This window comes from Calonectris borealis, chromosome 12, assembly GCF_964195595.1.
Source record: "Calonectris borealis chromosome 12, bCalBor7.hap1.2, whole genome shotgun sequence".
NCBI lineage: Eukaryota > Metazoa > Chordata > Aves > Procellariiformes > Procellariidae > Calonectris > Calonectris borealis.
The window spans coordinates 2,589,777-2,611,456 of NC_134323.1; the positions used below are offsets into that span (position 1 = coordinate 2,589,777).

The 21,680-nt window shown below is 48.6% G+C and overlaps 2 protein-coding genes and 1 long non-coding RNA gene across 4 annotated transcripts in view; 2 read left to right on the forward strand and 1 right to left on the reverse strand.

Annotated features, from left to right (window-relative positions):
• The window catches only part of AMFR (autocrine motility factor receptor), a 28,611-nt gene extending 16,459 nt beyond the window's left edge, over positions 1-12,152 (forward strand). Inside the window, exons 9-14 of one of the 2 annotated variants that reach the window (XM_075161007.1) lie at positions 321-511; positions 2,178-2,281; positions 4,306-4,440; positions 5,501-5,584; positions 10,235-10,419; positions 11,937-12,152. In XM_075161007.1, the coding sequence (XP_075017108.1) occupies positions 321-511; positions 2,178-2,281; positions 4,306-4,440; positions 5,501-5,584; positions 10,235-10,419; positions 11,937-12,087 (850 nt within the window). In that variant the 3' untranslated portion in view covers positions 12,088-12,152. The remainder of the gene's footprint in view (positions 1-320; positions 512-2,177; positions 2,282-4,305; positions 4,441-5,500; positions 5,585-10,234; positions 10,420-11,936) is intronic. The other variant, XM_075161008.1, reaches the window with a different exon arrangement.
• On the forward strand, positions 5,591-7,782 carry LOC142087154 (uncharacterized). The gene is made up of 2 exons (XR_012675350.1): positions 5,591-5,925; positions 6,729-7,782. It is a non-coding gene; the product is annotated as an uncharacterized LOC142087154 (long non-coding RNA).
• A 5,225-nt stretch (positions 12,153-17,377) lies between the features above and the next one.
• The window catches only part of GNAO1 (G protein subunit alpha o1), a 146,210-nt gene continuing 141,907 nt past the window's right edge, over positions 17,378-21,680 (reverse strand). Inside the window, exons 7-8 of the mRNA XM_075161011.1 lie at positions 19,806-19,959; positions 17,378-17,929 (exon numbers count right to left, since the gene is read on the reverse strand). Of these exons, the coding sequence (XP_075017112.1) occupies positions 17,742-17,929; positions 19,806-19,959 (342 nt within the window). The 3' untranslated portion in view covers positions 17,378-17,741. The remainder of the gene's footprint in view (positions 17,930-19,805; positions 19,960-21,680) is intronic.

A 21,680-nucleotide genomic window follows, 5' to 3' on the forward strand; every position in this document is an offset into this window, starting at 1 on the left:
AAGGCTTTGTTTCCCCTTCCAGGCAAAACTTGCGTGTTCTGAGCTAGAGGGACAACAAACTTGGAGAGAGTTTTAAGTTTGTGATAAATCTGCATGCTTGTTTATAAAAAGTCAACACTTGAGTATTTTCAGCTGAAAGAAATAAGAAACCTATGCCAGACTCATCAGGAGCTCATCAGGCGTACCTCACAAGTTATCTCTGAGCAGTCCACGTGTTGATGTTCTGTACAGAATATGCTACAGCTGCTTGATGTCCTTGTGATACTGATGTCTTGGAAAAAAGCTGCAAGCTCACCATAATGTTACTGTTTTCTTGTCAGCTCATGCCTGCGGTCCTGGCTGGAACAAGATACGTCTTGCCCCACCTGCAGAATGTCTCTTAATATCACTGACAGCCATCATGTGAGGGAGGATCACCAAAGGGAAAATCTGGATGAGAACCTGGTCCCCGTGGCAGTAGCAGAAGGCAGACCACGCTTGAACCAGCACAATCACTTCTTCCACTTTGACGGTGAGCTAAGCAGATTTGACATCTGATGCTGTTGCCCAAATAAACGAAGGGAGCAGCCTTCTGTAGAAGGGAATTCTGTCCGTGCTTCAGTTGAGACTTAAACCGTGCCTCTGCTTGCGTTTGTCAAACACGTATATGTTTCTTACGGTTCTTTTGCAAGAGCTCAGATACGTGTCTCTGAGGTTGTCCAGAGCTGCAGAGATTTCTTGAAAGATTTTGTGCAAGTGCTCCCTTTTTCTTGATTTGTTGTGGTTAGCAGCTTTAATACTGGCATTTATTCGTTGTGTGCCATGTTGACCAACAGAATGGGAAATTCATGTGTCTTTTTTTTTTTTACCAGATGGTTAACCAGTCAAAGAGGAAAAAACCCTCTGTGGTGCAGTCTAAAAGTTGATCTTTCCCCTATCCCATAGCTAATGTGAGGTTGTCAAATGTCCATTTGCCACTCAATTTACAAGAAACTTGCAGGTGCAGAAGTCTGCAGAAGCTTATTCTTGGAAGGAATCATGTAACCGGAACAGTTTTATGTATTTTTTTTTTCAGTGGTGTGTTATAAGTACTCACAAAGCAGATGTGATTTCAGACCATGATGAGTTCTGTGTGTGCAGATAAACTTGTTCTGACAGAGACAATTTCTGTTGCTTATCACCCAGATTTTTATAGTTTTGGTATCGGTGTGTGCTTATTTTCCAGTTTCCCAGGTTTTTGATGGCAGTCTTTTTGTTTCTCAGTAGGTTTCACTAGTGCAAATACTCAGCGTTGGGCTCTGTCCTTGTGGAGCTCCCATGATGTAGCTGAGATGCTCAAACTCCCATAGTGACCCGTTCTTCGTCGGTGCTGGTTTTGCAATCTTTGGAGATTGCGGGAGGAGAGTAATGGGCAGAGAAGGGTCAGACATTTCTAGGTACACTGAGACTGGCTGATAGCTTCTTGCATGGCTCCTATTTTTGGGGTGCTTTAGGTCTCCAAAGGACATTTATCTTTAGAATACCACTCTGTTTTTTGATAGCCGTCCTCCCCATTGCTCTACTGTGGCTTGGAGACCCGCAAAATTACTGTGGAGACAGGAGGAGAAGTGGCATAGAGCAAACCCTGTGTTTATTTAAAAGGAAACGCAGAAGGAGGAGGGAGCCGGCCGTGTGCCCTACGCTGTTGAGCCTAAGCACAGAATTGAAGCAGTCACTTTGTTCGGTTACTCTGTGTCCCTCTGTAGTAATATTTTCTCTGTGATGCCATATCAGTGATGCCAGCCACGTATAACTGCCCCGTTTTGGGACCAGATTCAGCCAGTTTAGAAGCTGGCCTGTTTTTAGTAAAATTGTTGGAGTTATTAATGTATTCCAGAACTGAATTTGGCTCTGGATTATTTTAATTTTCCCTTTAATGGGAACATTAAAACAAGAAAACGAGGATGTGTTTTCTTGATCCTCTTCTGGCCCTCGGATTGTTAAGCCACTATGACTGTGTTTGAAGAGAGTATCAGCAGTTACTGATTTACTCCAGCCATCTCCATGTTTGGGAGGCCTTTGGGATGGATTGCACTGCAGAACTCCCCATATGTACCTTGTGGAAATGTGAAGACTTTTGTTAAATACACGTAGAAGTACTTCGCCTGCTGAGAACCTCATATCCTTGGTTGACTTTCTCGGTGATTTCTTATTCTTAGGCTCTCGAATTGCCAGCTGGCTGCCCAGTTTTTCGGTAGAAGTGATGCATACGACAAACATCCTCGGTATCACACAAGCCAGCAATTCCCAGCTTAATGCTATGGTAAGACTGCTTTAATGGTTTCCACCTCAGCCTTCCTATTCGTGTTGTGGGGGAGAAAGAGGTACATGTAAATGGAGGACGTAAGGGGGAAGGAAGTAAAAACAGTGTTTAGATGCTACATGAAAGCTATTTTTTTGAATGAGAGAAGCTTTATTTTAGTGAAGTTAGGGCTATATGTTGGTTCAAATGTGCAAATGTAAAAGAACAGGTCTGGAGGTAGGTAAATGAGGGAGAAGAATTACATGTACTTTCTGTGTAGGTAGGCGGATTTTTTCTCAGCTTGCTTAGTGCAACTTCTTTGGCTTTTTTTCAGTACTTATCTTCACTCACAACTTGCAGTAGCAAAGGGTGTGAGTCTGTAACCAGAGAATTTAGCTGTTGGTCAAGTGGTAACTGATCAAGTCCATTTTGTAGCTTTTGATTTTTTTAGTATTTATTTTTAATAGCACTAAGCTCCAAGATAGCTGCTTCTGTTTGAGTGTCTTGTCAGGGGGAGATGGGGCTCTCTGTAGCACAGTCAACTCTTGCTGATTCATGATGATGATAGGAGTGTTGAGGACGAAATCCCCGGTTTGTTGACTTCATACATAAACACTCTGATGTCGTACAAAAAGAGAAGGATATGGCCTCATGAAACACACGTAGTTCACTTAGTTTGAGAAGTGCTATTTCCTTTGAGTTCTTAAAGCTACTGTGTGCTGTATAGCGTGTTAATAAATGTTCAGTGAGGTATCTCATGAAAGTGATGAAATTTTCTGAATGTGAGAGCTCTCCCATAGCCTTCACTACTGTTTAAGCCTCAACAGGATAAGGCCACAATTTTAAGGGGGTTTGAGGCAGGGCGGGCAGGGAGCAGTAAGGTGCTGGCAGATGATTTATTAGTTAAATATGCAGGAACTCTCCATCTAAGGTCAGTTTAGTTTTTCTTTTACTGGACACAGTGACACAAACGGGCTTTTGTTAAGGATGACTAATGATTTCTTAGCATTGTGTATTATTAAAAGTACAGTAGCAACTTACATTAAAATGTTTACTTTAATGGAAAGGCCCAGGTTAGCAAACTATTAGTGTGTTACACATTTTTAATAGAAAATAAGCGAAATTCCTCTTTGTGTTACTGAATAAAAACCTAGGGAAGTATTTTGAGGGAAAGGTCAGAGGCTGAAATGCTAAGGCAGTTGTTTTGGTCACAGGTTAGGACAATGGAGCGTTAGGTTTGCTGTAGTTGCTTGTGTTTGGACTCCCTCTCAGGTGGTGCATAGTTTTTGCTCTCAAAACTCCTTCCGCCCTACTTTTCTTATTGTTGTTGTTCTCATTTCCCCCCGCCCATAACTTTCAGCATTAGTTGAAATATAGATTTTAATATTTAATGAACTCTAGCTGTTGGACTCTAAAAGCACATTATTTGTCTGCCCTCTTATTTTTATCTGTTTATTTTGGATATTATTCAAGTAACTTGAAATTCAGTAATAACAGTTCCCTGACAACTCAGTTTAATTTACGTGAGTTTTCAGACTCTGTTAAACTGGCTTGTAGGCAGGGTGGCTGGAGAGAGTAGGTTATTAAAACTTATTCCACTTGTCCTTACCAGTACCATTTTGGAACCCGTCTGGGACAAAGAAAAATGGTTGGTGGTTTTTTTTTCAGTGTTGATCTAACTTTCAGTCACTCATGTGAATTTTGTGTAGATCTTTATTAAAAAGGCTGTCATAAAAAGAGAGTTGGGAAGCTTTTGAAGCCTTTGTGCATCTACAAGCACTGTTCAGGAATCTAAATTTTCAGGACCATGTGGTGTCTTCATAGGATTTGCAGTTTTGCTGTTGGCTTCAGTGGAGTCAAAATTCTGCCCTGTAAGTCAGTGCCAGCGTGGGTTTTCCTTCTCTTGTTTTTCTTTCTGTGTGTGGGTTATCGTATCATAAACAGCATCTTTGAGCTGTTCCATTTTTATCTGTTTCTGTTGAGATACTTACCAGCGAACTTTTATGTCCTGCTGATACTGACTGCATAAACTTTGTTTTCTCCAGGCCCATCAGATTCAGGAGATGTTCCCTCAGGTTCCGTATCATTTAGTTCTACAGGACCTGCAGCTAACCCGTTCTGTGGAGATCACCACTGACAACATCTTAGAAGGGCGCATCCAGGTACCTTTCCCCACACAGGTAAGTCATAAGACCGTGCCCCTAAAATCACTGACTTTCTTACTTACCGCAGAACTGAGCCTGGTAATAATGAGCGAGGGGAACGAGGTAAGTTGAAGCACTGGTGAATCCAGCTTAGCTTAATGCAATATTAGTCTTCAGATTTTACCTATATGAAGCTGTTGCAGCCGGAAAGGCCAAACCAGTTTTGGCAGTCTAGCGTGTGTTGTATCTCCGTGTTGCAACATCTGACTCAGTTGGAATGTCTCACAGTGGCGTGTGATTGAGGTATACGCGTCTGTTCCTTACTGTGGCCCTTAGAAGAAGGCCTTTTCATGTGTTAGGATGGGTCTCAGGTGTGCTTTAGTGTTATCCATTTGTAATACAGGGTATTTTCTTTATGAAGGAAAGTCGGAGTCTGTCACCCATGCCCCATAGCTTGCCCCTTATTGATGTGATTGGACTGCAGGACGCCTGAAGTGCTTGCCTGTACAGTCTCAAACATGTTGTATAGTGCCAAATTCTAGTAAAAAAAAAACCTTGGGATTTGTTTTTTGTCTGTTTAAATCTCTGTAAATGCAGTATATTCAGTCATGTAGCAAAAATGTATTCAAAAGGTCCTAGCTAGACTAGAGACAAATATTTGCTCAGTTAAAGCAGCTCTTCTTGGTCGCTCTTTTGCAGAGCCTTCCGAACATGTCCAGTTGATTTCTCTGCTGACAGATAATTGAATTGTACCACTTAGGAAGGTTTTCTGCAAAGAAAGTAGTCGGTAAAATGATGCCTTATTCTTAATTAGTGATAGCAGATTTCAGTAAAGCAGTCTGGGGACAATGTTTCTGTTAATAAGAATATTGAATTCTGGTTCTGTGCACGTCAGATAGTACTGTTATCTGGAGTCTGCGTGTGGGGAAGCAGAGAGAATTCTCTTTCAACACAGTGCATTCTGTTTATTACTAACTTATCTGTTTCTAAATGGAACATAACACGTGATGTTGCAGAGGGCAGTTTGTGTTCAAAGAACTCGTTTTTGTTTTGCCATTTCACACACTGTATTAAACCCGTGATGTTTGCATTTCAGCGTGCAGATAGCATTAGACCTGCATTGAACAGTTCTGTGGAACGGCACAGTACTGATCAGGAGGATACTGAAACTGTCACCCAGGTAATTTGGCATAAAAATGGGCAAAAAGCACAATTAGAAGCTGCATGGACAGATAAGTGCGTTTGGTTCCGTACCAGGTCAGCTTGGTGGCAGCCCTTCCTTGCATTTCACACCAGAACTGACACTGTCAGGCAACTGAAGTCAGACTTCAGCGTGGTTGCGCCTGTAAAGAATTAACTGTGTGCTTTCCTTTTTCCTCCCGGAGGGAAAGTGCTCTCAAGTGATACAAAGAACAGGAAAAGATCATGTCTCTGCTCACGTCTGGTCAGGCCCGTGCCCATCTGTGGAATATGAAGAGCAGGATGCTTTGCTCTTCCCCATCCTCTTCCTCTTCCCGTTCTGTACGTCTCCAGACACTTCCCTTAAAATGAGTAGTATTTCTCTTCTGGGTATAAGAAGTCTTTTGTGTTCCGGAGGAAGCACTTGAAGACATGGGGAGCTTTGGTGTGAGTGGAGTGGGATACAAACAGGACCAAGAGATAACAGCCCTTTTACACATACAGCACAACGCTGGGGTTTGCTGTTCTTCACTAAGGGCTTTATTAAGCAGCATGTGCTAGCTAAAATGAGGCAGGAAGGGAAAAAAAAAGCCTGTGAGTAGAATAGAGTCTCATTCCACTTTTGTTTTCCCTGACTGTAGTAGCAAAATCGTGAGGGTTTCTGTTTTATAAACCTCCTTTTCCGCTGGCTTAGAAAGAGTGAATGTGAGGTGTGTGACTTTCTGCCCCTGCAGCCTTTAATAACCTAAATAGCCAGCCTGTTACTCACCCGAAATTGAACTGTGGCAGTTCCCTCGTTAGCAGGGTGCAAGACAGAAGAAGCTTTCATTTGGTTTGAGACTGCAGTTGAGGCTGAAGCAGGGGTGGTGGGGGTTGGTCCAGGTGTTTGAGAAGAGCCTGGGGTAGCAGATGCAGAACTGCAGGAATGAAAATCTTGATCTGGGTCTAGCAACTCTTTAGTAACTTTTTGGGTTAACTTGGAAGGTTTTGGTGGCATTTTCCCTGTTCTTTATGAGTAAAACCTCTGTTTTTACAAATGGTATCTAACTAGTTTTCCTTAGCTCGCTACTGGCTTCAAATCCCGCTTTGAATGATTGTGTTGCTCTTCACAGGCGCTACCTGTGTCTCCGTCCTTCCTTCTACAGAACTTGAAAAACCTGGGAGTGGTGTTCGCACGTCGTGTCATTGAGCACGTGCTCTCTAATGACGTCTCCTTGCTTTGAATTACAGCTGAGGACTTTGCTCAAATGATGTGTTTGAGCTGGCGTGAATGGCGGTTGCTTTTGTAGAATAGCACGGTGATAGCCTGGAGGTACCTCAGCGGTGGCGAATTTCCCGCAGCTGAGTGGGGCTGCTGGTGGCTGCGTGCGTGGGATGAGCTGGTGGCCGCTGCGCAGGTTTTCCTGGGTGGATATTTACTGTGCCGAACGGGATTCGTAGGCAAAGGCTGAAGCGGGAGACTGAGACTGCCGTGCACTGAGGGAAGCTTGCTGCTGGGTAGCGTTGTGGAAGCTCCGGTTGCTGCTGTCCTCCTCCTGCCTCGTAAATGCTTTGTGCGTTCAGCGTTAACTTAGGCTGGCTTCAAACGAGCTGCTCACCCTCGTTACACAGCCGCAGGGATCTGCCTAGGAGTCAAGCTTGCTTACCTCCTTGCTATCGATAGTATTTCTGCTGTGGGGAGAAGACTTGGGAGCCTAGGGGCATCCTTCCTCTAGGAAACTCCCGTCACTTTTGTGTCTCTTTGATTTTGATTTCAGTTTTTGACCGAGTACCTGGCGTATCGTAGATGTTCTCTTTCTTCTTGCCAGAAGAATACGTTGCTGTAGTCAGTCAAACTCCTGTCTGTGTGGAAGGGTCTAGCAGCAAACAAGCTACTTCAGCAGGTTGTGCTTGATTTTTAAGAAGCTTTTTAAATGCAGGTGGGAAGGGACATAAGAAGCCATCATCATCTCCTCTGGGTGAGACGTGAATTTCCAAATAGTGGATAGATGTAACTTCACGCTTTATGACACAGTCCCTGAGAGAGACCATGGGAACTCTAGTTGCTTTGTGCTGCAGCCTTAGAGTAAGTTTTACAAGCTTTCCATCTCTTTTCTTCTTTTTTTAAAATCAGCAGACCCACTGGAGTTCTGCTTGTTGGAAATAACATTTCTTAGGGGAACTAACATGCTCAAATAAAAGCACCCTTCCTCACAAGTAGTGTTGGTTTTCCTCTGTGCCATATGTCATATTATGACTTAATTCTATCTAGAATTCAAAGGTCTTTAAGATAGAGATAATGACTGATTCCACCCCACCTCCCCTGCAAAATGTAGCTTATGGTTTTGGGGTGTCAGTGCTGACATGGCGTAAGGGGAGGTGAGAGACATCTCTGAGCACCACCAGGGTATAAATCGTGTTAAAGGTTTGCGAGATAATGTTCTAGCCATTGACAGTTTCTAACAGTCCTGGCCTGAACACGTGTAAGATGCTGTGCAGATACTTTTCTCCAGGCGTGCATTGAAATGCTGCTGCTTCCAGCAGCGTGCATGATGCTCTACACGCTCGCTCTCCAGCCCTGTCGTATTTGCCCTCCCTCCCCTCTTTCCTGATCCTGCTGTTACTCCCGATAAGAACAGATCCCTGAGCTACTTTCTGCAAGCTTGTGTTTTCATGTGCTAAAATGTGTTTGAAGATGATCCTTTAAATTTTTTTGTGTGTTTGTTTATTTGTTTCTGTAATCCTGGGTGGAGATGGGGTAGGACTGCTCAGACCTAACTAGTAAGCTGCTGTCACAAAGCCGAAGCTTGCCTGGTGCAGCTTTTGCCCCCACCTTGAGAATCCGGTTTATTATCATTGCTTAAGTACTTGGTGACTTCAGAGACACTTCTGAGGCATCCCATGGCTTTCATGAAACTTCTTCTCTTGGAACCTGAAGGAGAAGTAGTTTCTGTAGTGTACAGGTTTCTGCATCTGAGATCTGCTCTCATACTGAGGCTTGTCGTAACCTTTCCTGCAATTAGTTTTGATATTTTTGTCTCTAAAACCTCCTCAGTTTGTCTCTAAAACCTCCTCACTTTGTGCTCAGATAGAAGAACAGGCTCTTGAACAAGGGTATTGATTTTTGCATCTTTGTAACGTTATGAAAAAAAAAAGCTCAGGTGAGCTAGCTTGCATCTTCTGATACAAATAGCCCAGGGGGAAAAAAAAGTTACCTTGTCTGAACATCAAGCGTAATGAGTGCCCTCCTCACTGCTTTACCCAGCAGAGCTTCCCTTTTCCGTGACCACCTGCGTGGTAATGGGAAGCAGCAGCCGGGTTGCTCCGTACCGGTTCTTCGGGGTCTGCCGAGGTCGTCTTGGTCCTGGGTAAAATCCGTGAGATCATTCTGTGGAGCTTCCGCTTCCTCCTCTCGGACGTGGCATTGCTTCGAGCCGGTCGTTATCCCGATGCGTTAGTGCGTGTGACACGGGGAGCCCTTCCCCGGCACGCTGGAATTCATGGGTTTCGCTGAAATAGGCTGAAGATGTACCTGTGTCTGAGGTTGCAGTCTTCGTACTGCTCTGGCTTGGTTCACCTCCTTGATGGGAAGCGACATTTGTCTCGGCTTTCGCTCTCTGAAGGCGTTGATCGGGGAGATGGCGTTACCGGTGCGTCTCTAGGGCTCTGGAATGACTCAGCTTTGCACATCAGCTGCCGAAACCTGGGCGTCGCACGCTGTAAGGTGGCCGAGTCCAGGCTGTTGGGACTCGGGCAGCGGCCCCCCTGCGGCGCCCGCCTCCCCGGCCCCCCAGGCTCCGCGGCGGGTTTAGCAAAGGCCCAAAACTAGGCGGTAGGAGCTGACTTGGCTCATACCTCTCTTGATGCATCCTACTTGTTTGAGTAATCCTCTGGGATACCAAATGATGGCTAAACCCTTAAGCCTTTCATTGAGGTGATTTGTTTCTTGATGCCAGTAACATCTCGCTTTTCCATCGCAGAGCTGATCTGATCGTACATGACAGGATGCGATCAGGATGTGCTGTTTTACCTATGCTGGTTCACCGGCGTCATCCTGCAGCCGCTCGGTTTTCCCGTTAGTGTTGTCGGCCAGCTGTCAGGGGGGAGGAGGCGCTGCGTGGGGGCTGCCAGCTTCTCGGATTGACACGCCGAGCTCGGGACAGTTGCCAGCCTTGCTCCAGCAGCCTGAATACGCAATAATTTGGGCGCTGCAGAGCCCGGTGAACCGAAGCCTCATAAATTCCCTTCTCAAGCACACTTCCTCTTTGCAAATACATTTGCTATTCTTTCCTTAGTATATGGATTTCAGCTTTTTAAACTCTTTACTGTTGCATTGCTTGTCGAGTCAGCTGCAGAATCTGACTATTTCAAATGCCCCATTTTCATAGAGCATTAATTATGAGTAATTAATGTTGGAGATTACTTTCAAACATGGCATAAAAGATACAGCGTTATAGCATACAGGCTCTTTGAACATGTTTTGAAATAGCTTTGTTCTGTATTTTGGCTGGGCTTTTCAAAGGAGCCCAAGAGAGTTGGGTACAGCAGGTGAGAGTCTGGTTTCTTCCAGTGCCTCAGCAAATGACAGTCCTTTGTAGCTTGTTGATTTGATGCAAAGAAGCCCTGTTAGCAAATTCCGCAAAGACTTACGACTTCTTTCCTTTTCTTTTAGACTGAGAGAGTGCCACTTGAACTCAACCCACGACTGGAAGAAACGGTGGAGTTCAGCGAAATGGAAGCGGAGCCTAGTGAAGCAGAAGATTTTGAGGCCAGGGGAAGTCGCTTTTCAAAGTCAGCTGATGAAAGGCAGCGTATGTTGGTTCAGCGGAAGGAGGACTTGTTGCAGCAAGCTCGAAAGTATGTTCCTTTCTAAAACCCCAGCCTGGCCACTTGGCTATAGTCCCCCCAGAACGGGTTTCAAATGGATTATGACCACTGAGAGCCTGGGTTGATGTAAAAAGTAGTAAGAGGAATGAATACATCTGTTACAGCAGTCTCAGGATGCTGTTTAAGACAACCGTCGCTGATAAACCCAACTCTGAAATAGCGTCATGTGTCCCAACATGTCCACAGCTTCCTAAGCGGTTGATCCAAAGCTCTTTGAAATCGGAGGATGATTTCTCCAGCTTCAACGGGCTTTAGTCTGAGCCTGTAATAAGTGAGGACGCGTTACTTGTGCCGAGTCCCCTACTCATCTTTAGCTCGTCTCCTGGTATAGGTGTCAGCCCACACCGCGTGTGCTGTTACAGCTGAAATTACTGTCAGGCACCACTCTTTCCAAATACAGGGCGAGTGTCTTAAGCACGAAGCAGCCCAGAGTCGACAGATGGCCACTTACTAGAGCACACCAGAGGAGCTCATGACCAGCAGGTCAACGCCGCTGAAGAGAGAGCGACAAACTTTCTTTCTTTTAGCCCAACTAGTAATAGGTGTCTTAGGTAGAATTTAACTTTTTTCAAGTGCGTTCCAGTCATGTCGGTGAACTTTACTAGCATCTGGTTGCTGATTAAAAAGAGAAGGAAAAGCGCCTTAGTGGTGTAGAGAAAACTCGTCAGCATTTGTAACAAGTGTGGTCCCTTCCTTTGTATCGCAGGGAGACTGCTGAAAGGGTCTACAAAAGCTACACCGAGTTATGCGTCCTTTGGTGTTATCAGGCTACCTACGTTCTTTTGGTTTTTTCCCCACTGAAATGCCTTCATATAAATAACCGGGGGTATGACACCTCTTCAGAGTTTATAAAGAGGCTTGCTCCTAGAATAATTTTTTCTTTATGTTTGAAAAATGTCATTTAGGGAGACAAAGTATTTTTGACTTCCTGGTTCCCTTCCCATGTTGAAGAGCTGTGGAATTGCGAACTACTGTGTTTTGTCACTAAGTGGAAAAATTCATAGGGATGTTAAGTCTGGCAGCTGCTTCCTTGTATTTTTGCCTTACCTTACACTTTGCGCCCCTAGTGCCCCTTCTGTCAAAGGCTTACCCACCGTCAGGGAGTGACTTCTTGTGGTCGTGACTTGGAGATGACTGCCAGCGTCTCACAAGTGGTGGAATAACGGGGGAGAGAGATTCGGTGACTGATCTGCAGTCCCAGTGAATTGCTCTGAGCTAAGAGTAGAGCCCCCGCCTTTAGAACCGGCTCCCTCCCACGGGCACAAGGATCTTGCACAGAAACTAAGAGCTTCTGCCAACTCTGCAAAGTCTATCGTAACGGGCTTTTTATTTTTTTATGTAGCTTGTGTGCGCTTTTATCAAGGTATTTTCCTGGTTTCAGTGTGCCTTGCACCCTCCCTTACCTCATGGATGTACCAGTGAAGTATTTTCCAGAGCCAAAATGAGGTGGGCTCTGCTCACCCGTCTTTTCCTTTTTCCTCTTGCAGGCGTTATTTAAACAAAACCTCCGATGAGGAGTTGACCACAGAGAAGCCCTCTCCTCCGCCTGAGGGAGCATCCGCCGATCCCGTCACCCTGCGTCGCAGGACGCTCGCTGCCGCCGCCGAACGGAGACTTCAGATGCAGCAAAACTCTTAGCGCCCGTTGTCCCTCCTTCCTCCTCCTCGTGAGCAATGTTGAATAAATCAATTAAATACAAAAAACCCCCCTGCGCTTTCTATACCAGCAAGAAAGTGTCTCTGCAGAGCTCAGCTAGCTGTGCTGCCGAGTGAGCTGGCTGCCTCTCTGCTGTATAAAGCATGTGGTCTAATAATGTTTGGACAGCTGACGAATTAACCTTTTTTGTAATATTTTCTATGTGATGTTGATTCCCTCCACAAACAGAAGGCAATTTCTAAACCACGGGCATGATTTCTGCAGCTAGCATGAGGTGTGAGGCTGACTGCACAGCAGAGGCTGGGGAAAGCGTGTTCCGAATTAGCAGCTGTGGGTGCAGGTCGCGGAGGGCACTGGCATGTTCAGCTCGAGATCAGGGAGAGTTATTCCAAGAGGGAAGAAAGCTTAGAAATTTGCAGCAAACCCTGCGTTAGATGAGCAGGCGCCCACTCTTCGGTCCCTGTTCGTATCGAGGGCGAAGGGTGTTGCGTGGGCCGGCTGGAAGGGCTGGGGAGGCAGCGCTGGAGAGTCAGTTCTTAGGCTGGATGGAAGTTGTCTAGCTACACAGCGCAGAAAAAACCGAATTCATGAATTGTGTCACGTCGATTCCAGCATAAAATAGTTTGTTTGCCGTTCCTGGGCTCTTCTGCACGGGCAGACGTCTGGCTCTGTTCGCTCCCCGGGGCTGCGTTATTTTCCGTTGCCTTTTATGGCCAGAAACCAGTGAGAGAGAGGGGAATCGAGGGAAGAAGAGGGGGCGTGAGGCCAGGTTACAGCCCCTGCAATTCAGTGTTACCATAAGCCGAGGGAGTAGGATAGAAAAACCTGCCTGTTCTGGACTCCAGAGCAACACGGATGGGACTTCATGGAGATAGCTCCACTATCTTGCTTTTTATTTCATTTTTTAACCCCAAAACTTCACCGTGAGTTTATTCAGAAAGACTGGAGGAACTGGGGCAGCCGGACCTCAGGCTGGCTGCAGCCCAACCTGCTAACCTCTGATTTTTCTAAAGAACTTTTGACACGAGATCCACGCGGAGCCGCCGATGCTAGCTTGCGTAGTTGAATTTTACATGGCAGTGACTTAATTTTTAAACTTCTGAAGAGTGAGTTCTGGTATCACTGTCCTTTAGAAGGAGCCCAGTATTACCTAGAATTGTTGGTAACTTTTTTTTACTGTTGGTTTTTAGGACATTTGAAGGTGAATTTAATGAGAGGAGTTGCATCGATGTTTAGGTGAAAATAATTTATTTCAATAAAACTCTTTGGGAAGCCTTACCTTGCAATGCTATTAGTGAACTTCAAAGAATTTTTTTGACATCTTTGGTTTTGCTCCGAGCACAGCTGTTTTGTTTCTATTGTTTAAAAAAAAAAAAAAAACAAAAAACAAAAACACAACAAAAATAAAATCTTGGTCAGTGTTGGAAATTGGGAATTTCTGTAGTGTGACTTCTCATGTTCCTGGCGTGTGTTCGCTTTGTAAATGCAGCACCCGCACTTTGGTCCCCTTCGGTTCCCCCTTTCTGTCGCGATGGAAGGGGCGCAGCCGCCTAGCACCGGCTTGAGGAACGTTTTCCCAAGCCCCGGGTTGCAGAGCAGTAATTGCTACTGGAATTCAGTCGTGCCGTGAACATGGAAATGGAAGAGAAATAGCGTCCCGAGGGACTGTAAAAACAAAGTGGGGTTTTGAACTGTCTGGCAGCATATGGAAGGGGACAGAGCTATTGTACGTGTCCACGGGACAGAGTTTGGGTCTTTATTCAAGCAGCAGAGCTGACGTTCCTCTGGGAGCAGATGGGAGAGGAGAAAACAGCACAGAAATCCTTCTCGGGGGGGTCTGGGTTTCCTTGAGTTCCTCCCCCTTGCTGCGTTTCTGGGAGATTTTGTAGACGATGATGCATTTTGTACATGATGATGATGCAAAATGACCCCAGCTTCATCTCAGCAGAGGGGATGCCTGCAGCCAGGACAGGTTTTGACCTAGCTTTGGGCTTGACCTAGCTTTGGGCGTGCAAGATCTCCACCACCTTGGCGTGTCCTCTCCCAGCCTGCCCACCTTCCCGGGGAGGGAGGGCTGTGCCCTGGAGAGGTTTCTTTCCCCCTCCTCAAACACAGAAGGTGAAGAGCCCCTGGTTCCTTGGGGATTAGCTGGGCAGCCGTGGTGCACAAACCACCTCAGCCTACTTCTGGTGCTCTGTGAGCTGTGCAGCATCTTGGCCACCCCGAATAAAATTAATAAAAAAAATCAATCCCTGATTTCTTACGTTTGTGCTGGCCTGGAAAGGTACCGGTAAAGCTCTTCTCGGCCAGCAACCTTCTCTCTGCATGCTGAGGGACCCTGTTGTGGAGCCCAGTCCTTCGCCTGGCAGCAGGTCAATGGGGAAGGAGAAGATGCCGTGAGCCTGTCCTGGATGAACCCCTCCTGCCCAAGATCCCGCAGGAGAGATGAGTGAAGGGGCTGCCCGGCTTGCGTGGGTGGAGGGAGGCTCCTGGAACTAAACCAAGGAGGGATGGGGATGTTTCAGAGACTCTTGGGCTATTCTTTCCGAACTTCTCTCCTCCTCTTGTTGGATTCCTGAGCTTTTCCCGGGAGCTCTTTGCTCCCTCGGGAGCGGGCCCTGGCCAGGCGCTGGATGGCATCCTTGCCTGCGGCACGGCTGCAAAACGCCCTACTTCAGCGATGAAAGGCTGGTTTGTGCAGAGGAGCACATGGACCAGCGGCGGCCTCTCGGCTGGCTCCGCTTCCCCGGCAAGGGAGGTCATCCGAGGAGAAGACTTCCCCAGTGCCAAGACGAGCTGCTTCTGCATCGCTGTAAACAGCAGGAACGTGAAGAGACCACGTTGGTCAGGAGGTGCTGCCGCGTGAAGGAGCAGCTTTTCTAACCAGCCTTCTGGTGCGCCTGACGTTCGATGGGTGGCCCGGCGTAAAGCCAAGGTGGGGGGTCCTGGCTGGTGGGGTTCACCCAATGGCTCCTTCACCACGTTTGCTGATGGGCGGCGGGGTTTGGAAGCGCTCCTGTGTTTTGGGAGGGGATGGTGAGCGCCGAGCGAGAAACCAGCCCGGTCCCAGGCTGCGCCGAGGGGCAACTGGCTCGTGAGTGTCCACCTGCCATCGCGGTGCCCGACGCCGGCATGTGCAGGAGCCGGGGGACCCGGGACAAAGGAGAATGTGAAAAAACCCCAAATTGCAAAAAAAACCCCACCAAACTGCGAGAAAAACCCAAATTATTGAAAAATAAAAACCCCAAATTGCTCCTGCAGCAGGGAGAAAATCTCAACTTTCTTGGAGAACCTTCCTCAAGATCTTAGGGGAAAAAACTCGCCTGTTGTGGGGTTTCTGATGTTGCCACAAAACAAAGGACTCGCCCTGATGACTATCTTTGCGTTCCCAAAAGAAATAAAAATATTTTCTTGCTCGGGGAGTTTTTTGGGGGGGCTTTTTGCTCCCGCTGATGTCCTGAAGCAACCTGAGCCATCTGGAAGGGCTTCCACGCACCACCTTCCCAAGACCTACACCCAATTCCTAGCTCAGCCCCTCCTGCCTCTGCTACCAGCAGCAACCCCCCCCCCCTCCAAAAATGGGATTTTTAGTATTTTTTCTTCCTTCCCTTAGGAAGGAGGCGGGAGGCGCGGGGGGAAAGAAGCAGGCGGAGGCGCGGGAGGGGAGAGCCCGGGGTACAGACAAACATTCTCTTTATTGAGCTACACATGAATTTTTCCATTAGTCAGAGAAAGAGATTGGCAGTGTGTAATATATCACAGAAACCTCACTGATTGGTAATAGAAAGGCTTAGAAAGACCTGGCGCTTTATATATATATATATATAATATTTTTATTTTTTTTTTTTAGTTTCCTCTTTATTTACTCATTTTCTTTTAAACAGGTGTGACTGCTCTTCTTCAGCAAAGGTAACTGGTAAAAGTGAAACCGTGAAGATGTCTGATTACTAATCAAAGTAGAAATGACGAAGGATTGGTCATGAAAACGGTGGCTTCAATGTAAACACTACATTCGATTTTTGTTTTTTTTTTTGTTGTTGTTGTTTTTTAAATTATTTTTTGTGGTTTTGTGTGTGTTTTTTAAAATTTTTAAATTATTTTCATTCTTGCTTTTTTTTTTTAAAGTTTGTTTTTTAAGTTTTTTTTCTTTTTTTTTCCTTTTTTTTTTTTTTTTTCAGCACAAACATCCCCACATGAGAGAGAAAAAACACCATTCACTAAAAGGGAAGGAGGACTGGGGCGGGGGGGGGGGGGGGGGGAGAGAAAAAAGCAGCACAAAAAAGCATTCACTGGAAAGAGTTAAAAATGAATAAAAACCAAACCAAACCAAACAAACAAAAAAAAACCCTAAACAAAACAAAACAAAAAAAGATAAAATAATATATATATATATGTATAACCCTCCCCGCCGCCCCCAGGGGCCGCGGGAGCGGGGGGGGGAGCCCGGCGGCGCGGCCGAGCTGTGGGGTCCGGACCCGGAGAGCGGGCGGCGGGTGGGAACGGGGACTTGTCCGGCCAGAAGGGAGGGAAAGTGGGGGGTCCCCCCCCCCACGCCGGCTCCTTGGCCTAAGGCGGGGGGGGGGAGTCAAAAAAAAAACAACCCAAAAACCCCCGAACCGTGGGGAGGGGGCGGCGGGAGGCGGCTCCCACCGCAGCCGGGGGGAATGGGAGACGCTCTCGCTGTTGCTGTTGTTTCCCCTTTTAGCTCCGACACCCGCCGGGGGGAGGGCGCCAGGTTTTCCCCTCCTTTTTTTTTTTTGAAAAAAAAAAGGGGTTTGAAAAAAAAAAAAAAGAAAAGAAAAGAAAAGGAAAGTATCTTTTAGTTTCTGGAGGCAGCGGCTGGCCCGGGTTCGGGGGGGGGCAGCGGGGCCGGGGTCGGGGGTGGCCGCCCGGCCTTCCCCCCGCTGGAAAGAGAAGTAATTAATAATAATAATAATAATAATAATAATAATAATAATAATAAACAATTTTTAAAAAGCCAACCCACAATAATTAATTATAATAATAATTAAAAAATAAACCCCCAAGGTGAATTAACTCCCGGGAGGAGAAGCCCCCCGCACAAGAGCACCGGCACGGCCACGGGCAGGATCCGGCCCCGCTTTCTCCGTGGGGCGACCCCGGGAGCGGCCCCTTTGCCCCCCCCCGCCCCCGGCCGGTACCAGCGGGGCTGCCCCGGGAGCTGCGGGGGGGGGGGGGGGCAGGGCCCCCACGGGGCTCCCCCCAGGCTGCGACGCCGGGGGCGGTGCCAGGGAGGGCCGGAGCCGGGGGGGGGCTGCCCACAGCCCCTTCAGGCAAACTAAAAAGGTGGGTGTGGATTTATTTTTTTTTATATATATATATACGTATATATATAATTTTTCCTTATGCCTTTTTATTTACCAACTTGCATGATTATGATTACGATTTTTTTTTTCCTCTCATTCAATCTGGTTTTTTTTTTTGTTTCGTTGTCTTTCGCCTTTTTTTTTTTTTTTTTCCCCCCTTCCCGCGCGTGTGTTTGCGTGTGTCTGTGTGTGGTTGCGTTGGGGTTGTTTTTTTTGGTTTTTTTTTTTTTTTTTTTTTACTTATTTTCTTGTTTCTTTTCTCTCCTGGCGCCGGGACCGCCACCAAAGAAGTCGCTTTGGGCGGCGGGGTCAGTACAAGCCGCAGCCCCGCAGGTTGTTGGCAATGATGATGTCGGTGACGGCGTCAAATACCACCTGGATGTTGTTCGTGTCTGTGGCGCACGTCATGTGGCAGTAAATCTCCTTGTTGGGCGAGCGGTTTTTGCTTTCGAATTGTGCTTGGATGTAGGCGGCCGCGTCCTCGTAGGTGTTGGGACCTGCGGGCAGAGGCGGGGGGGACAGAGCGGGGGGTGTCAGGGCCGCGACCACCACCCTCCCGCCCCGCGCCCGGCCCCTCGCTGCTGCTTTATTTAAAAAAAAAAACAGGCAAAACTATTTATTTTCCATTTTTTCCCTCCAATTCACCCCTCAGCAGAGTCCACTTACCCCTTTCTCCCCCACCTACCCTTTTCCACCCCGTTCTGCCCCATTTCCCCCCTCTTTTCCCCCAAATCGCAGAGCACCTGGGCTCTGTTGGGGGCTCCTCCCTCCCCAGGTGTTGCCGCTTTGCCCCCCCGGCCCGCTCCCCTTTTCTCCCCGGGGAGGGGCAGCAGCCCCCGGCTGCGCCCGGCCGTGCCGTGCCGGAGGGAGGGACGCTCCTCCCGGCATCACCCGTGAGTTCCCCGTGGCGCATCCCGCAGCGCCCGTCCCACGGGAGCGCGGTGGGGGGAGAAAGGCCGGGGGGCTTGGTGGCCCCCCGGCCAGGCAGGCAGGGGGAGGGATGGCTGGGGGGGTTGGTGGCCGCTCCAGCGTCACCCGTGGGTGCTGGCTGTGACCCCTTAGCGGGGCTGAGCCTGTGTGGGCTGGGCAGGGCGCTCGCCCCGGGCTCTGGGGTGGGCGAGGGGGATGCGGTGGGGCAGGAGCCCCTCGGAGACGCACGGTCGCCCGCCTGCTCAGCGGACCGGGGGAGTTTTGCCTTTGTGAGGTGGGCTGGAGAGGGGCCAGATGTTTGAGCTGAAAAATGTGCATTATTGCATTAAGCTGCTTACGGCAGTGAGAGTGGCTGCGCCCGGCCCCTCGCGGGGAGCCACAAAGCCTGAATTACGCCCCTGAAATCGCCTTTGCAAGAGCTGCTATTATCTGGAGATTTATTTTCCTTTTCCAGCTTGCCGGTTCCCTTCCTTCCCGATGCGGCGGGTGGCCAAAGGAGAGGGGAGGTGGCCCGGTGCCACCGGGCTGTCCCTCTCCCTGGGGTGGCCAGGATGTGCCGTACAACTCCATGCGGGATAGTTTGGGATGTCCCACCAGGTGGCTGGGAAAAAAGTACTGCTGCTTTACTGGTGGAGAAGCCTAAAAACCTCCGCTGGAAATGCCGGTGCGCTTATGCCATAGGGGAATGGGTGCTGTCTTGATGGGGGACCCCCTTGTCCCCAGGGTCTGGTGTCCAGGGTGGGTGTGCTCTGGGTGAAACAATTCAGACATTCAAGTATCTGTAGGAGATGCTGGAGCCTCTGAATCGGAACTGATTTTTTTCTTCCCCTTAGAAAATTCGGAACAGACTCCTATTCTTACCCCATTTTCTTGGGTTTTGTTCTTTTCCCCGAGCCACGTTGGTTTCATTTAAAAAATGTGTGATTCTCTTCTGGTGTCACAGACTTCTGCTGTAAGGGGCTCTTCCCTTCCCCAGCTGTACCCTGCGCAAAGGCACTCCGGGGGGGATGCAAACGGGAGATGCAGCTTGGAGGACCACGCGTCTCGGCTCCTCTAGCAGGAGCGTCGCAGGAACCATCAGCAAACAGGATGGCTCAGGTGGTGGGCACTCGGCTCTCACCAAGGCTTCTCCTTTCCACGGCTCCCTGTGGCCAGACTCATTAAAGCTCGTCTCCTTTTATCTTGACCATCTTGACCATCTCTCTGACCCATCGGCCAGTCGTGCGCCTTTGCCGCAAGACCGCGCGCAGGACACGACCCCACCCCAAGAGCAGGGTGGTGGAGCTGCACCGCGGCTCTCGAAGGTGGATGCCTCCCCCCTGTAAAGGCACCCTGTCCCCTCTGTCCCCCTGCCCACCTCTGGGGCGAGGCGCAGCCCCCCAGCCCCACCGGTGCGGTGGTGGGCGTCACGCCGGGCTGCGCCGCGTCAGCCCCGGCACGTACCTGTGTATTCAGGGAAGCAGATGGTCAGAGGCGATTTCTTGATCTTCTCGGCAAATAGGTCTTTCTTGTTGAGGAAGAGAATGATGGAGGTATCGATGAAGAATTTGTTGTTACAGATGGAGTCGAAGAGCATGAGAGATTCGTGCATGCGGTTCTGCAATGGGGAGCACGGAGGGAGGAGAGAGGAGAGAGAAAGGCAAAGAGAGAGAGTTAGAGGAGAGGAGAACATTTTTCTGAAATGAAATGCTTGGAAAGCAAAAAAATCTCTAAAATAAGGCAGTGGTAAACGTGAGATGGTTACAAAGGTGGAGGAAACGGGGTGTTGCTCTCATCCCAGGCTGGAGGATGCAGCTGATCCTCCACTGCCGCCCTGCAGAGCCTCTCTGCCGGCTGCTCTAGCAGGGCTGACGCCTGAAGCTTCAAGGAAGAGCAGAAAATAATCCTCATTTTCTTGTCACCTGCATAAACTGAGGAGTTAGGAAAGGGGGCTGCAGCTTCCTGGTCTCGCCTGCATCTCTTCAGGGGCTGGGCACCCCTGAAGCTTCACTTGCAGAGCCTAAAGGATGGACAGACAGCACCAGCCAGCAGCCGGCATGCACTGGGCATGGGGACTGGGATGGAGGGAGTTTTGGCTGTCTCAGGGTGGTCCTATGGACCTGCCTGGAAGGGTACTTGTGCCGAGCGGCACCGTTGTGGCGAGACCGGTGCCAAGGGATTGCCCAGGGGCTTTTCCTTGTGCCCCTGGAAAAGTCTTCAGCCCGTCTTTGAAAATGCCCCGGTGGTGGCTGGGTCGCTGCTGAGAAATCCCGGTGCTGCTGCCCGGAGGACAGGACTGCGGGTGCCTCTGCCAGCCACCTCCCAGCTCTCCCGGGCGTGCCGGGCCGGCGGGCTGCTCCAGGGAGACTTTAAGCATGGAAGAGTTTTAGTAGGAGCGTAATTAGAGGCAAATCTCTAAAAGCTGTAATTTTTAAAAATTAATTGTCCTTTCACGTATGGACAAAAGCCATGTAAAGCTGTTTTTCCCCATGCTACAGAAGTTATTGGAAAGGAGAGCGGACAGAAGGACAGGAGGAGGAGGAGGAGGAGGAGGAGGCTGTCCTGCGCCGCATCAGCTGTGGCAGGGCACCATCAAGCAGAGTATTTCAGTGCTTCGCTTGAGCGGCTGCGGGGTGTCTGTGCGGGCAGGCACATGCACTCGCCGTTAGTGTGACGGTGCCGCTGGACAGGACAGATACGGCTCTGTAGGAGCTCTCAAAAAATTTTCTCCATCATTAACTTGCTCTTAAAATAAACAGAAAGCCGTTCCCTGCTGCTCCACTGACAACCGTGGGAGACATTTTAGGCGGCCCGTGCACCTTTTTCGTTGCTGATACCCACCTAGGTGACTACTCGCGCTTGCAAAGCTTCTGGTTCAAAACCAGGGCTTAGCGAAGTCCAAAGCTGCTGGCCACGCCATGCCCCTCTCTGCAAGCCCCTCTTGGGGCTGAGCCCCCCCGAGCCCTGGCCCGGCCGCCTGCCGCTCGCGCGGGGACACCCAGCTATTTGGAAAAGCTTTGCGTGACACAGAGCCGCAGAGACGTGCTCCGGGCAGCAAGGGTGCTCGGCAGCCGGTGGGAAAACCCTCCTGCAGCAAACATCCCCCCAGAGCCCCTTTTTTTTTGGAGGCGCAGCGAAGGGGGGGGCTTTGGACTTGCCGAAGATTCGCGAGAACACACGTGTTTCCTAATGAAATGATGACCCAATTACACGTTTTTGGCGTTTTCCATGAATGTTTTATTAGTGAGTCATTTTATTAGCTACACTTCAACCGTAGCTTTTGCATGCAAAATTTAGCAGATGTCTGATTTCATCTTGAAAGGCTTTGAGATTACACTG